This window comes from Astyanax mexicanus, chromosome 2 (genome assembly GCF_023375975.1).
Source record: "Astyanax mexicanus isolate ESR-SI-001 chromosome 2, AstMex3_surface, whole genome shotgun sequence".
Classification (NCBI taxonomy): domain Eukaryota; kingdom Metazoa; phylum Chordata; class Actinopteri; order Characiformes; family Acestrorhamphidae; genus Astyanax; species Astyanax mexicanus.
In genome coordinates, this window is record NC_064409.1 from 5,165,713 (window position 1) to 5,182,500 (window position 16,788).

The 16,788-nt window shown below is 36.4% G+C and overlaps 1 protein-coding gene across 12 annotated transcripts in view; it reads right to left on the bottom strand.

Annotated features, from left to right (window-relative positions):
• The window catches only part of erc1b (ELKS/RAB6-interacting/CAST family member 1b), a 385,708-nt gene that overhangs the window by 283,558 nt on the left and 85,362 nt on the right, over window positions 1-16,788 (bottom strand). For 5 of the 12 annotated variants that reach the window (XM_049475044.1, XM_049475043.1, XM_049475047.1 and 2 more), the window contains exons 4-8: window positions 13,994-14,068; window positions 12,339-12,494; window positions 10,234-10,326; window positions 5,013-5,180; window positions 1,130-1,297 (exon numbers count right to left, since the gene is read on the bottom strand). In XM_049475044.1, the coding sequence (XP_049331001.1) occupies window positions 1,130-1,297; window positions 5,013-5,180; window positions 10,234-10,326; window positions 12,339-12,494; window positions 13,994-14,068 (660 nt within the window). The remainder of the gene's footprint in view (window positions 1-1,129; window positions 1,298-5,012; window positions 5,181-10,233; window positions 10,327-12,338; window positions 12,495-13,993; window positions 14,069-16,788) is intronic. The other 7 variants (XM_022671805.2, XM_022671801.2, XM_022671806.2 and 4 more) reach the window with 2 other exon arrangements.

A 16,788-nucleotide genomic window follows, 5' to 3' on the forward strand; every position in this document is an offset into this window, starting at 1 on the left:
GCAGAAAAAAAAGTTTTTTGTATCACCTACACCTGTAGCCTGTATACAGGCCAAGGCCGGTTAAGGGGTTAATGTTTTTTTTTTAAGTATTATATTAACTATAACTCAACTTATAACCATTAATAAACTCCTTTATAAACTGTTATAAGCCATTTATAATACTTATTTTTAAAGTATTACCAGATAAACAAGGAAAACAAGGAAAACTTTACGAATATGAACTTGTCTTCTTTGCATTATTTGAGGTTTGAAAGTACTGCCTTTTTTGTTATTTCAGCCATTTCTCAGTAATGTTGTCCGTCGTTTATAGAATGAAAAAACAATGTTCTTTTTATTCTATAATAACTGAAGTGGTTCAAACACAAAGTTTTACGAGTTCAGAAATCAATATTTGGTGGAATAACCCTGTTTTTTAATCACAGTTTTCATCATGCATCTTGGCATCATGTTCTCCTCCATCAGTCTTACACACTGCTTTTGGTTAACTTTATACCACACTTATATTGTATTATATTCCAGAGGTTTTCAATTTGGTAAAATCAAAGAAACTCATAATTTTTAAGTGCTTTCTTTCTTTTTTCTTTTTTTTTTTTAGAGCTGTATGTAATCTTTTACAGTTTCCCCCCTCCAAAATGCCAAGACAGTTGCATGATTCACATTACAATATATGTATAAACCATTTGATATCCCATTCCTGATATCCCAAACAGTTTATAATCCATTTATAAAGGATCCTTGTTTTAAAGTATTACCAGAGAAACAAGGAAATGAAGGGAAAAGAGAGGAAAGGTACAAAACCTAACCAGGAGAAGTGTAACAGAAGGTCAGTAAAAAGCTAACTTTTATGATTCCATCCTAAAGCCAGAGCTGTGCAGAGCTGAGGCTGATCAACTCCGTCATTTCTGAGAAAAGGAGAATTTTTCCACATTAAAATCACAACTTCTTAACTTTCTAAAATCTCATTCACAGAGACAGCTGTTCTGTTAGTCTTCTCTTAAACCGAGACGCCTGAAAAGCTTCTCAAAACTCTGGTTTAACACTGCCATCTACAGGTAAGAAGAGGAAATCAGAGATCGAGACAAAAAGTGTGTAAGAGTGTGTGTTTGTGTGTGTGTTTTTTTTATTCTACCTTTTTCTGAAGCACGGTGACCTTGCGCTCCTTGACGTCGAGCATGTCTTTCAGATCGTGGATTTCTCCATTAAGTGTGCCTTTCTCTTCAGACGTCTCCTGAATCTGTTTAGTCTTCTTATTCAGCATCGTCTCCTTCTCCTCCAGACGCAGACGCAGCGCATCCACCTGAACACACAGTTTAAACCAACCACTTAAACACATCTATTAAAGCTGTGAAATCTTGATTATTTTTATTTATTTCTTGACATAATTAGAATCTGGCAGTTCTTAACATAAGACAGAATTTGTATATAAAGTTAGTATTGTAAGAAACACAATGAAGTTATAATAGACCACATTCCAACAAGCAGGATTAACCAATTAACCTGTTACGTTCTGGGTCAAATTTACTCATTTTAAAGTTTGAAGATCTAGGAAAAATAGTCAAAAGTATTTTTTTTAGTATGAAACCTCTTCTGCTTGCCTTATAATTAGTGTAATAAAAATACAGCTTTTTATTTTACCAAATTTAAAAAAAAGATAGATTATCACAAGCCATCAAACCAAGCTGAACTGCTTGATTTTTTGCAAGTTATCCAAAAGCAGTGTGTAAGACTGGTGGAGGAGAACATGATGCCAAGATAACTGAATAAAAACTGTGATGAAAAACCAGGGTTATTCCACCAAATATTGATTTCTGAACTCTTAAAACTTTATGAATATGAACTTATTATCTCATATTTCACTTGTTATTTCAGTAATTTCTCATTTTCTGTAAATAAATGCTCTAAATGACAATATTTTTATTTGGAGTTTGGGAGAAATGCTGTCTGAAGTTTATAGAATAAAACATCAATGTTTATTTTTCTTAAACGTAAACCTATAAATAGCAAAATCAGAGAAACTGATTCAGTGGTTCATATTCATAAAGTTTTAAAGCTCACCTTCCGTCGTTTTTTCTTTCATTTTAAAATGTCTAGTTGTGGTCTCTAGTATGAATGAATGACATGTGAGCCGTTTTTGTAAAAAAAAAAGTGCTCAGGTGTCTCTGTATAGCTCTTTTTTAATGGACTGTTTTAGGGGTGTGTCCAAAATGACCGGATTCCAGCTTTGCTCATGAATATTGGCTAGGAGCACTGTGACGCCCCTCCGCCGCTCTGCCGCTCACTGCCTCCCACCTCCTAACTGATGAGCGGTGATGTTGCGTCGCTTCAGCTCCGCCTCTGGGAGTTTCTCGAGCCAAGGTGGGCTGGTCTGTCAGTTTCTGCCTACGTAGGCAGAAAGATAATTCAAAATTCACCCGTTTTTCAGAGGGGGGGAGGGGGGATTTCTTTGCTTAGCTCCTGCAGACAATGGGGGCTGCAAAACAGTTTAATGTGCAGGTGTACACATTCAACTCGGAGAGACCTACTGTATTCCACAAAAAACAAGAAAAATCGGATTTTCGCGGAAGGTGAGCTTTAAGAGTTCAGAAATCAATATTTGGTGGAATAACCCTGGTTTATAATCACAGTTTTCATGCATCTTGGTATCATGTTCTCCTCCACCAGTCTTACACACTGCTTTTGGATAACTTTATACCACACATTTTTGTAATCTTTTACAGTTTTCCCTCTCCAAAATGACAAGAAAATTGCATGATTCACATTACCATTATAAACCATTTGATATCCCATTCCAACACTAAAATTGGTAGAAAAAAACATTTTTAAGTGGCCGTGGTGAAAAAAGGTGGACACAGATAATTTTTTTAATGATTAAAGGATCCTTTTTTTTAAAGTTAAAGAAGGCTCTGGATTGGTGGAAAAACATTATTATATATTATTAAGTCAAATAAACCTAATATCACTATACACAAGACTTTTTGTGTTTACTGTTTATTGTATTAGATGTGTAATAGTGAAGTAACTTCCAATAACACTTAAATAAATATATAAGCAGCAGTGGTCCTTCCACAAGGGCATGCTTATGAAGCGTTCTGCATGCTAATATGGAGTGAATCTGCAGCTCAGTGGACTGCTATTACAGATGGCTGGGGGAAATTCTGCTTCACCGAGTCTCTGACAGAAAGACCCATTCACTCCCAGAGTGTCTGAAGGTATTTACTGCACGTCAAACAAGTGAAACATGAGCTTATTCACCCAACTGTCCAAGAATTAACTCAACTTCTCTGCCTGATACAACAGTGCCCCCTAGCGGAAAAAACAACTGCTTTCCTGACATGCTGAGATAGTGAGGCTGTCATACTTACATCTGCCGGAGTCATTAGCCACACTCTGATAATGCTTCATATTTTCATAAATCCAGTGAAAACTAATTCCATCTTTCTTCTTTCCTCTGAGTTACTGACTGTCCACCTGTCCGGCCAGATCCCGATAGATGTTGGACCCTCAGGCTCTCCTGTCATCTGTCCAGCCAGACAGATGGAAGTTTCTGGAAGTCAGCCTTCCCCATCACCCACCAACACGCCTCTGACTAGTTGCTTGCGCTTCACTACTGATTACATTCAAATTTATTTATAGACACTTTACTGTACAACCTGTAATATTTGCACTCCTGGACACTACTGTCACTTGACTGTACATCCTTTACATTTGCACTCCAAGACACTTTTACATTCTACTAAATACAATACTTGCGCAGGTTTATATTTATCAGTTTAGTTGTATATGCTAATACCTGCTTTTCCATTTTACCTTATTTATTTGGTATTACTGCACTACCCCTTATTTACTGTCAGGTTACCTTCATACTTTGTATTTGTTTGTTTGGGTTTTGTTTCATATCAGCAACATGTTGGCTATTTTATGGCATCGACATGGTTTACGACTTGAGCGTCACAGACTTAAATCAGTGTCTTCACATGAAGGACTTCCAGAAAATTAAGTATTGTAGCTGGTGATAACAGTTATTTCACATTTGTAACCCTAAAAAAGTTATTTATGGTGGTTAAAAGTGCAGGGCAGTCTACTAAGATGTGTTTAATAGTTTGTGGAGTATCACAAAACTGGCAGGCTGGAGTCTATTCACCAATCAGGAGGTGACGGTGGGTAAGAGCAGTACGTCCAATTCGGCACCTAGTCATGATTGTCTAATCTTGTCTATTAAGGAAGTCCATATTGCATTTAATATTAATGATTGGGGATATTTGGGGATAATATACATTTCATACATATTTTGTGGATTGCTGGACCATTCATCTTGCCATTTTCTTCTACAGTGAACTTTGACTAGATAGTAGGCATCCGTAATTGGGACATAGTTCCAAGTGAGTTCCTGGTTTATTGCTTCCCTTGCTAAAATGCCCGCTTTTTCATTGGCCCCAATGCCACTATGTCCAGGAACCCAGCAATAGAGAATGTAAAATCTCATACTTTGTATAGATGTTTATCATCTAGTATTGTTTGTATATATATATATATATATATATTCTTGTATGTATCTTAAAATAGTTTTAATTTTCTCACCGCACCTTTACCAGCAAACCATGATCAGAGCTTAGCCTGCTGGACCACTCGGAACTCCTACCTCAAACAATCTTGTTCCATGTCTTGAACCCTTTTATTTATTTTTTACATCTAAACATCAGTTCAAAATGTTCCTCTGCTGCTAACAGCTTTAGTATATGAACCCTTTCAATGAATAACTACAGATCAGCCCATTCTCCCTTCTGAGAGAAATCAATTACTCTTTCTTTTAACTTCTTTTTTATTATAACCCTTATTTATTCAATACCAGATGCACGTCAAATAAAATGACTTACAATAGTAAGGTAAATAACAGTTATAATTGATTCAAAGGGTTCATTCAATCCTAATGATGCCCATTTACCTTCCAAAACTGCTGTTTGATCACTGGTAAAGTAAATGTTTGTGTGGTTAAGAGAGTTTGTGTGGGTTACCTCTGTCTGTAGAATGGCAGCTCGCTGTTCTTTGGCAGTTAGGGACTCTTTAAGGACTTCGATGTGCTGCTTGCTGTCTGAGAACTGATTGGTGAGAGTCTCCAGCTTGGTCTGCAGGCCCAGGAGCTCCGAGTCCTTCCTGGAGAGGTCCTGCTTCACCTGATCAATCTGTAGAACATAAAAACAGCCAGTGAGCTCATGCTACACAAGGAGAAAAGTGTGATAAGAAACTGATCTTAAGGCTCTCTCACCTAACAAACAAATAATTCTTCCATACAGAACTTTTCTATTCGCCTAGAGCAGGTCATTCTCATTCACACAGAACAGTCCAGCATTCAACTACAGCACTGGATTTGAAATGAAAAAACAACAAGGTGTGTCCCAAATCCTGCTGGAAAATGAAATCCGCATCTCCATAAAAGTTGTCAGCAGAGGAAAGCATGAAGTGCTTTAGAATTTTCTTTAGACGTGATAATAAAACACAGTGGATCAACACCAGCAGATGACATGTCTCTCTAAACCATCACTGATTGGTGGAAACTTCACACTAGACCTCTCTCCACTCTTCCTCCAGACTCTGCTCCCCTGATTTACAAATTAAATTATGAAAATAAAATTTACTGATGATCAGTGATGGTTTGGAGAGACATGTCTGTCATCTGCTGGTGTTGATCCACTGTGTTTTATTATCAAGTCCAAAGTCAGTCCAATGCTTCCCTCTGCTACTGACAACTTTTATTGAGATGCGGATTTCATTTTCCAGCAGGACTTGGCACACTGCCCACACTGCCAAAAGTACCAATTGGTCTTATGTAATATTTGCATTTTCTGAGACACTGATTTTTGAAAGAAACAAACGCTTAAAATAGATCCCTCTGTGTGTGATACATATATATTACATGTGAGTTTCACATTTTGAATTTTGAATTACTGAAATAAAGTCAAATTTTTAAGGAAGTTCTATTTTTTTGAGAGGCACCTGTACTTCTTGGCCTGGGAAAAATGAGTGCAGCCAAACTAATTTATTCATAGCTTAACGATTTGAAAATAAGTTATTCCATTCCTTCCTCCATTTCTGAAAAACAAACAAACAAACAAAAATATATATATATAAAAATCTTCAGCTGTCATGTTATTTCACACTGTGAAACTCTATGGATGTAGCAGGTTTAGGGTTGTTGTCTTGCTGCCAACTATTGCACCATCCACTGAGGTCTGGGGCATTGGGTTTGATGTGCGCAGTCAAGACGCTTCTGCTCACTTAAAAACTAAATAAATAAATATAAAAATCATCCTGCTGGTGCCATCGGCTGTACCAGCATCATTAAATTGAGCTGATCCAGTTCCTCTAGCAGTCATGCATGAGCGTACCGCCATGTTCCCCTAACCACACTTCCTTCATTTCATCATTCTGGAGGAGGTTAATGTTCATTTCGTTTGACTGCGTCTCAGAAGACTACTGAAACCTCGTCTTAAATCATCTTGTTTTACACTGCCTGGCCAAAAACCAATAGGTCACATTCTAATATTTGATTGGACCACCTTTATCTTTGATTGCTGCACGCTGCATTCACTGTGGCATTGTTTCAATAAGCTTCTGCAATGTTACAAGATTTATTTATTTCAATCCAGTGTTGCTGGATTAATTTTTCACCAAGATCTTGCAGCAGCATTGATGATGGTAGAGTCTGACCACTGCACAAAGCAGCTCTTCTCCATCCAGCACATCCCAAAGATTCTCAATGAGGTTAAGGTCTGGACTCTGTGGTGAACTACTTTACGTATCAATGCACATAGTGTTCACCTTAATGCTATTGGAAAAAAAGAGAAAACTATACTAAAGTGCACTTTAAGCAGTATTTAATGCCTATACACACTGTATAAGTACATATTGTCCATCAACGCATTGTTTAATTTAAAGCATATTGCTTAAAAATGCATTTTATGGAAATACAGAGAAAGTACAGCTCTGGAAAAAAAATAAGAGTCCACTTAAAAATGATGAGTTTCTTTGATTTGACCAAATTGAAAACCTCTGGAATATAATCAAGAGGAAGATGGATGATCACAAGCCATCAAACCACCAAACTGAACTGCTTGAATTTTTGCACCAGGAGTAAAGCAGCATAAAGTTATCCAAAAGCAGTGTGTAAGACTGGTGGAGGAGAACATGATGCATTAAAAAAACTGTAATTAAAAACCAGGGTTATTCCACCAAATATGAGGTCTGCAAAAAAAGCTCTGCCTCATTTCAGTCGTTTCTCATTTTCTGCAAATAAATGCTCTAAATGGCATCATATTTTTATTTGTAATTTGGGAGAAATGTTGTCTGTAGTTTATTGAATAAAACAACAATGTTCATTTTACTCAAACATATACCTATAAATAGCAAAATCAGAAAAAAACTGTAGTGCTCTCATTTTGTTCCAAAGCTGTATATTAAATTAAAAATGTACTTTTAGTATTGTTCACCTAATTTTAACATAATTTTAATGCTCTTAAAAATACTTCCTTTTCAAAAGGGTAAAGATGCAAATGTGTCAGTATGTGTAGTAAAGGAAGAATCAGTCCAGGAAAGGTTTTAAATGAGGTGTCCTAATTTTTTTTCACTCTGACTGTCTCACTCTCTCTTAAAAATAAAAAACAAACAAACAGGCTAAAACGAGAGCTGTACTTAGTCTCACACACACACACACAAAAAAAAAAGACAGACACGAGTCTATTGCAGCATAATTCCGTCATGCAGCAGGTTAGCAGAGGCTCTAGCCGTGATTCTAGCAGCAGTCATCCTGGGGAGAGAACCTGTGCTCTGTTACAGGAAAGAACAGAAAACGAGAGAGAAAAAGAGAGCGAGAGAGATAAACAGAGGAAGAAGAGGGAGGCATGATCTGCCTTCAAATCTGGTGGGATATTAGTGCTCAGCTCTACTCCGTCCAGTACCCAGCACTATGGGTGGACAGCAGAGAGAGGGAGGAATGGATAAAGGAAGGAAGGAAGGGAGGAAGATAAGGAGGAGCAAAAAAATAAAAAAATGTAAAAAAGAAGTCTAGCATGGCGTCTGACCTCTTTGCACAGCAGCGGGCAACCTTGCTTTCCTGATCAGAGGAAGAACGAGAGAAAGCCACTGACTTCACTTTGTTATGTCCTGTGCCGCCGCCTCCACAGCCCAGATCCTGCTATTGTGGCAGGAGAGGAGACAGCCCCTGATAAGGCAGCAGGAGTCATAGCTGGAATTTTTAATCCGATCCCTCCCTACACCTCCTATAATTTCCCACCACACCTCACCTCTGCCCACTGAGCCCATTGATCATACTGTCAGAGCAGCGCCTGCTTGTTTTCATCTGCCTCCCTCTACCTTTCCCATGACTTCATTGAAGATTTGGGGACTTTGTTCTTCCAGAAAGGGTCACAGACAGCTGAAAGTGTGGGCTGTGACTCATCTGGCCTGGAGAATGAACAGAATAATCATAGTAGAGCTACATTAAGGAGGATACGATTTTTATAATCTTTGATTTGAGCAGCATGTGCTCTTTAGTAGAGCTTCAGAGCTCCATAGATGTTTATCTGGCACTATCTTACTGGCTTCCAGTTTGTTTTAGAAGAACATAAGACATGAGCTAGTACTAGGGGTGGGTGATATGGCCCTAAAATAATATCACAATATTTTATGGTATTTTCATGACAGCGATACTCTTGGCGATATAAATTATTTCAGTGTTTTCCCGAAAAATCTTACAGCACTTAATGCTTGCCTCTACTGACAACTTTTATAGAGATGCGGATTTCATTTTCCAGCAGGACTTGGCACACTGCTCACACTGCCAGAAGTACCAACTGGTTTTAAATAATATTCTAATTTTCTGAGACACTAATTTTTGGGTTTTCATTGGCTGTAAGCCATAAATAATCATCAACAATAAATATAAATTAAAACAACTAAAATAGATTACTCTGTGTGTAATATATCTATATATGAGAACCACCTTTTGAACTGAATAACGGAAATGTCTCGGCGATACGACAAAACACTGACTTTAATAAAATAAAAAAAATATTTTAAAAACACATTACTGCAACAAAATGAAAATTAAATTGTATTATTGCATAAGATATGATATGGCACACATCTAACTGAGATATTAAAAAATACAATGAAGTTATAAGAAGTGTTTTGTAACTGAAGTCAATAATCCAGAATCCAGTCATGCTACTAATAATAATAAAACACTCCAATTATCTCCATATATCCAGGATTAAAGTAAAATAATTGATACTGGACAGATATAAGCTGTCTCTACTAGATACATAATGGGAAATGAAAACAGTGTGATTTTTTTATTTGTTGCTAAAAAACAGCAAAAAGTAGTACCCTGATGATAATTAGGGGTGGGTGATATGGCACCATATTTCAAGGTATAATATCGTTTGAAAAAATGTGCTGATATATTACTGCGTACAATACAATATGTAAGTAAACCTTAGTAAACAAAACTGTGATTCTCCCTCCTGAAAACCGTTTATTTGAGTGATTAACATGCTTTTGTTTACAGTTTACAGTACGCTTAAATTTCCAATATTTTGTCTAAAGGTGAGTTTTCAGTGAAGTTTCTCCAGAACTAAGGCTGGGTGCAGCAGCATTAGCATTAGCCACACAAAACATATACAATATTGCCATTCGTATTGTGCACTGTGTTTTATTATCAAGTCTAAAGTCAGTGCAGTTTTTTTTTTGTTTTCCCACAAAATCTTACAGCACTTCATGCTTCAATCTGCTGACAACAACTTTAATGGAGATGAGGATTTCATTTTCCAGCAGGACTTGGCACACTGCCCACACTGCCAAAAGTACCAATTGGTCTTACATCATACTCAAATTTTCTAAAACAGCGATTTTTGGGGGGTTTTCACTATAACCGCTTAAAATAGATCACTGTGTTTAATACATTTATATGATAATAATATATGAGCTTCACATTTTGAACTGAATTAAGAAGAAGTAATAAAGTAACTTTTCAATGATATTCTATTTTTTTTTTTTTAGATGCACTAGTATTTAGTGCACTGGGTTGATCAGTTTGTACTAGGGCTTTTACAGACAGTTCATATGTACATGATCATATTGCAATACTGGGCTCAGTGGGGCTTCATCTGTCTCTCTCTCTTTCTCTCTGGTGAGGGAAGCAGGGCTGGGTGTGCTCTAGGCTGGCAGTGGGTGTCTTACTGCAGAGACCTCCTGCTGCAGCTCAGCCGCTCGCTTTCTCAGCTCCTCGCCCTGGGCTTCACTGTGAGCCAGCTCCTCCTTCAGCTGCTCTACCTGTCAGGAGAGGGCGCTGTTACTGCAAAACACACCACCAAACGGCATCCCCAAGCTCAGCAGCTTCATTTCACAGCTAATCAGCATCTCCATGCACGTCTCATCATCATCTTCATCAGCATCATCATCAGAGTCTATTAACCCTTTGAACCCTAGGCTGATTTTGTGTGTTCCTCTTTTTCAGGTCTTATAACACAGTAATTATATCAGACAGACACATGCCCTGATCTCTTCTACTCCAGAAGACATACGGCTGCTGAAAAATATAATCATTTAAAATGTAAAAGGAAGCAGAGTTGTTATATTTTCCTGGAACTGATCATGTTTTGTTCAAAACATTTACTTATTTTTGTGTATATGTATATGAGGTAAAAGCAGAAGAATATTGATGATTTGAGTTCATTAGAAGGCTTATTAATTATTACTGAAACAGCATCAGGTGGAGTTATTTTTCTTGATAATCAATAATCACACCTCTAGGATACATGTAGATTAACTTATTAAAAACCTGACACTCGGAGCAGCCTATGCCTTTCAGTATTTTGAGGATCAGGACACACAAAGAAAACTAGATACAAAAATGTAAACTTTTTAGTCTAAATAATAGGGGTGTGACTATTTTTCGTCAGGCTTAAACCTGACTCGCGGGGCAAAAAAACAGTTAAGTGTGGGCTTTTTAAGAGGGATCTGGCAACCCAGTAGCGATAGCGATAGAGTATGGTGGAGAGCAGCTCCAGAGCAGCTCTAGAAGAGGCTTCTGCAACTTTTAAGTTGTATGTCTGGCTGCATTTTGGCTCCAGTGGGAACAATAAACGTAACAGAGTGACCAACAAGACACAAACCATATATAAATAGACAGGTGTACTAATCCCTTAGCTCTGTACTGTATTTAAAACATGTTCTGTCTCTGTTTCACTTCAAGTATAGTCCTAATATGACTGGTTATGGTTCTGCATAGTTAAATTACAAGAGATTTAGGAGAAAAAAAACACAAACCATAGTCTTAATATGACTGGTTGTGGTTTGCACTTATTGTTTGCACTATTTCTATTTCTTATAGAATCAATGTAAGAGAAACCAGTCTGTTAAGCTTGCGTTATATGATTTTGTCAATTAAAACTCATTTTTCGTTTTTGACGTTTTCATTAATATTTTATTTTTAAATCTCGTCTCGTCCTCGTGAACCCAATATCGTGTCTCGTTTCGTGATATTAGTGTCTCGTCACACCCCTACTAAATAAGTTCAGTCTAAATAAGTTTAGTGCACAATAACTACTTAGTAAAAATGTAGTAAAAGTAAAATAAAAACTATATAAAGTAGTGCGCACACCATAACTAGCTTTAGTTTGAGTAAAGCAGGTAGTTTCACACTGCACTCTTTTTCTGTGGACACTTTTGAGTCTGATATTTACCGATATTATTTGGTTACTGATGAAACCTCATATAAATATGTTTGAAGCACTAAAGGTAAATAATATTGGTTGGGGAAGGAGATTTTTCACTTTTTTAGGTGTTTTTCTCAATGAGTTTCTTGTAGATTTAGCTTTACCGCACTGGGATGTGATTCATCACTATTTTTAGAAAGAGTAAGCTCCGCCCTTTCTAACCATATATGGATTATGATTATGTGTGAAGGGATTTCTGAGTAGTTAAGCTGAGAACACAAGGTGCGATTTTGTACAGAAAATCAGTCTGTAGGGTTCTAAGGGTTAATGCCAACGTATATGCAGACCAATCAGCATTCACCATGCAGAGAAAGTCGCCAGTCTTCTATTTATTGCATCAAAAAACAAAAGAAGTGCTGCTTAAAAAGCTTCTGAAACAAAATCAGCTGGAGAGTGGAAGAACAGAACTTCACACGGTCAGAACTGAAACAGTTAAATGCAACAGTAAATTAGAGCAAAGAGCAGCAGAACACAGGTTAGAGCAAACTCTGTTAGTGGTGGAAAAAAACAGCAATACATTACAGACCTTCACTTATTAACACTGACTCTGAGACATCATATAACTACCTTATTCTTCATGAACTTCGAGTGGCTGCGATAGACCTCCATCTGCTTCATCTCCTCCTCCCTCTCCTCCGTGCTCAAAGCTCCATTCGACTTCAGCATCTGCACTTCCTCCTCCATATCCCTCAGACTACGCTCCAGAGAACTGATCTTAGAGTCCTGGAGGTGAAGAAAGAGGGATAAAAAAGAGGAATTAAAGCAAATAGAGAAAAGTTTCTGAAGCAGTTTCTCTGATTTTGCTATTTATAGGTTTATGTTTGAGTGAAATGAACATTGTTGTTTTATTCTATAAACTACAGACAACATTTCTCCCAAATTCCAAATAAAAATATTGTCATTTAGAGCATTTATTTATAGCAGAAAATGAGAAATGGCTGAAATAACAAAATAAAAAGATGCAGAGCTTTCAGACCTCAAATAATGCAAAGCAAAAAGTTCATATTAATAAAGTTTTAAGAGTTCAGAAATCAATATTTGGTGGAATAACCCTGGTTTTTAATCACAGTTTTTATGCATCTTGGCATCACGTTCTCTCCTCCACCAGTCTTACACACTGCTTTTGGATAACTTTATACCTTTACTCCTGGTGCAAGCTGTTCAGTTTGGTTTGATGGCTTGTGATCATCCATCTTCCTCCTTATTATATTCCAAGAAACTTATCATTTTTAAGTGGTCTCTTATATTTTTTTCTAGAGCTGTATTTTGTAAAACACAGTAATCAATATGTTACAGCCTAAGAACGTTTCTATTCATTATTATGACAAAGTAGTTTTCGGATGTCTTTGTTTCATTTTGTGTATTATTTGGTTTAGTTAGTATTGGTTTCGCACTGCAATTTAGTGAGAATACTAAGGACCTTTACTACATTTAAAAACAGAGTTTTGTAAAAAGGGTATTTTATCCCATTATAACAGCAGGATCTGAAGACAGAGTACAACACTGCTTTCTAGTGGTCAGGCTTAAACACTTAAATCTTGTAATCTGTAAATCTTTACAGATAAATAATAAAATGTTAAACTAATAAAATGAGCTGTTAAGGACATTGATTTTTACATCCTTAAGTAAAGTAAAAGTAAAGTAAGGGGAAAAAATAAAGCCATTATTTTTTTTAAAGCTATAAATGACTATAATGTTAAAATATGAAAATGTTGATGTTGATAATATAATTTGGGATGCACTAGACTGTTCCCTGTCTGTTTCTTCTGCATATATATATATATATATGTCCCCATATATGAAAATGAATGTATTTTAGTAGCTACAATGTAAATATATTAAAGTTAAAGTTTAGTTGGACTGGAGTTTGTCTGGAGTTCTCTTGAGTCTCTGCACGGATCATCTTCATACTAGACTACATACATCTGCTATGTTCTTGCTGGAGTGTGTGATGTGCAGGTATGATGGATAAACTGTGTATAAACCAATAGGGAGTCAGAATGGTATATTTAAATTTCTCTACATCCAATCAGAATCAGATCTGGATGGAGAGATTTATCTGGATAGGGTTTTTTATTGAACGACGAGAAGCCGGAATGAAAACTAAAAACTAAGAAAATGTAAGGAGTAGAAAGTTCAGATAATTGTGAGAAAATGTAAAATAATTACTCCAGTAAAGTATATTTAATCAACATTTCTACTTAAATAAAGTAAATACTTGCCTTCATCTCAATAACAGTCTGCAGGGCTTTGGTTTTGGCAGACTCCGGCGCTCCCTCAAAGCGTCTGTGGAGGTCCTGAGGAGAAAACACAAGACGAGGGTCATAAGAAGAAGAAGTTGTGGCCACAGGAAAATGATGCCTGTCCATGTTACCGTCCCACATCCTCCCAGCTCAGCCCCGGTACTGTGCAGTGCTCTCTCCAGGTTCTGAGCCTCCTCTCCTCCAGCTGCCTGCTTTTAGATGCTCCAATGACATCACATTATAGAGAACACTACACAGGCCCAGACGGCAGTCTGCTCTTACGCTTTCTTTCTTTTAGTGTCGTGCATTTGCGCCTCACTGAGTCTCTTATGATGAGGATAATGTAGCCAGCAACCCACAAAGAGAGCTAATGCAACTACAGCAGCCTGTGCTACCCGGGGCAATTACACAGCACAACCCTGATGATACTTAATGATGAATATATTTATACACACACAGAGACTGATGTGCGGAGGAGGAATCAGAAAGCATGGAGGAGGAGTCGCTGCTGGTGCTTGAGGACCATCACATGCAACTATAGCATGATGCATCAGCAATTCACAGCAATTCAAATTAGAGCTGCTGCAAACAGGGTTCATACACTTTTCAACCAATACATTTCCATGATTTTTTTTAAAATTAGTTTTCCATGCCTTCAAGGCAAATTTTCACGAGCATAGGTTTTCTAAAACATCAGAACAGACATAGAGAATAAAACCAAAAATCAACTAAAACTAGGGGTGAAACGATTACTCGAGTAATTTTAGTTACTCGCTTAAAAAAAAAAAAAAAAGATCCAGTAACTTTCTATACCTCGAGTAATCGTTTATTTAATTACAAAAACTCAGCGCGTAGTATTTTAATGCGACAACACGCTTAGCGTTACGTCACCCGTGCACAGGAAGAAGGAGGAGGAGTCAGAGGAGTTTTTTTGCTGAGAAGTAGTGAGAATGAGCGAACGTACGAGGGAAAAGGGCAATAATAATGGAGCATTTTAGGCTGGACAGTGTGTATTCACTCTCGCCTCCCACAACAGCACTTCTTTAATGCTGCACCGTCTCAGCCGAGGACACGTTAGCGGTGGAGCCGAGAGAAGGTAAAAAAAAAAAACGTATAACAAATCAATGAGATTAACATTTATGTAACAAAATAACAGAACGGCAGCGCTGTGGAGCGCTGATTATTATTAACACTGTCTAATGTGTGTGTTTAGTTTATTAGAACAGAGACAATTTCTCCACTTAATACAGGCTTGACGTAATCAGTAAACACAGCGCTGAGGAGTTAAGAATAAACACATGTTAAAATTAATTTGGCTGTAAACAATATGCTTAATGACAAACTGGCAACATCTCTGCTGTTCAGAAGTAATGCAAATGTTTATGCCTTTTTTTATTGATTAATGCACTATAGTTTTGATACTTACAAGAAATCCTTGTTGAAAATAATTTAATGTTATAAATTTAAAAATATAACTTATCTAAAATAGGAAACCAATTGGTCATTGATTATTAAATGTCTTTTTTTTTCTTATGATTTTTGTTTTTTACAAATATGGCTTATCCGATTACTTGATCCGATTTTTCAGTAAAAAACATGATTAATAAAATAATCGATAGCTGCAGTCCTAAACTGAAACTATAATCAAAATTTACAGTAGACCTAAAATGAATGATAAAAATCTTAAATCATAAAATGTGTCATATTCTGAGAGATCCATTATGTAGGCTTAAAGTACTAAATTAACTCTGAGCTGATGTATTTGTTTAAAAAGCTCAACATAGTTTTTCTCCAAAACTCGAAAGATTTGAAGACCAAATTTTCATGTTTTTTTTTTTTTTTTCAAAACTTTCTGGGTATTTTTATTTTTTGAAGACCTGGAAATTACTATTTTCAAATTCCATGACTTTTCCATGTTTTTCATGACCGTACAAACCCTGTGTAGTAACTTAAGTGTTGAACAAACCAAAATACTCTAAAGTATCAGTGATTGTTTAGAGGAGAGACATGTCATCTGCTGGTGTTGATCCACTGTGTTTTATTATCAAGTCTAAAGTCAGTGCAGTTTTGTTTTCCCACAAAATCTTACAGCACTTCATGCTTCCCTCTACTGACAACTTTTACAGAGATGCAGATTTCATTTTCCAGCAGGACTTGGCACACTGCCCACACTGCCAAAAGTACCAATTGGTATTATGTAATATTCTAATATTTTGAGACGCTGATTTTGGGGGTTTTATTGTCTATAAACCATAATCATCAACACTAAAAATGTTAACAATACTAAAATAAACTAACTTTTCAATTATAATCCTTTTTTTTTTTTTTAGACAAGGCAAGTTGCTAATAATCATCATGGCAGGCCCTTATTAAAATCAACCAACCAACTGCAGTCGTAAATTGTAAAATACATTTTCTGTATGTAATTCTAAAATTAAAATATAGGATTTTATTTTTTTTTTATTAAAAAAGTGCTTGATTAAGCTTATCATTCAACTAAATTTACATATAAACTCACTCTGTGTCTCTGTGACATTTTAAATGATCTGTATACTTGACCTGATACTGACTATTAAGCATAAATTGTATAAAATTACTTAAAAGTAAGATCAAATCCTATATAATCCAAAGAATACTGAGATTTTAAACATTATTAGCATTATTAGCATGTTGCAAACTTATAAAATGTATAATGTCAAGTGAGGTAATTTCAATGGTTAGCCATAAAAATAATGCAGTGGAGTTCAGTTCCACTTTTCAGCACTGGATGTCAG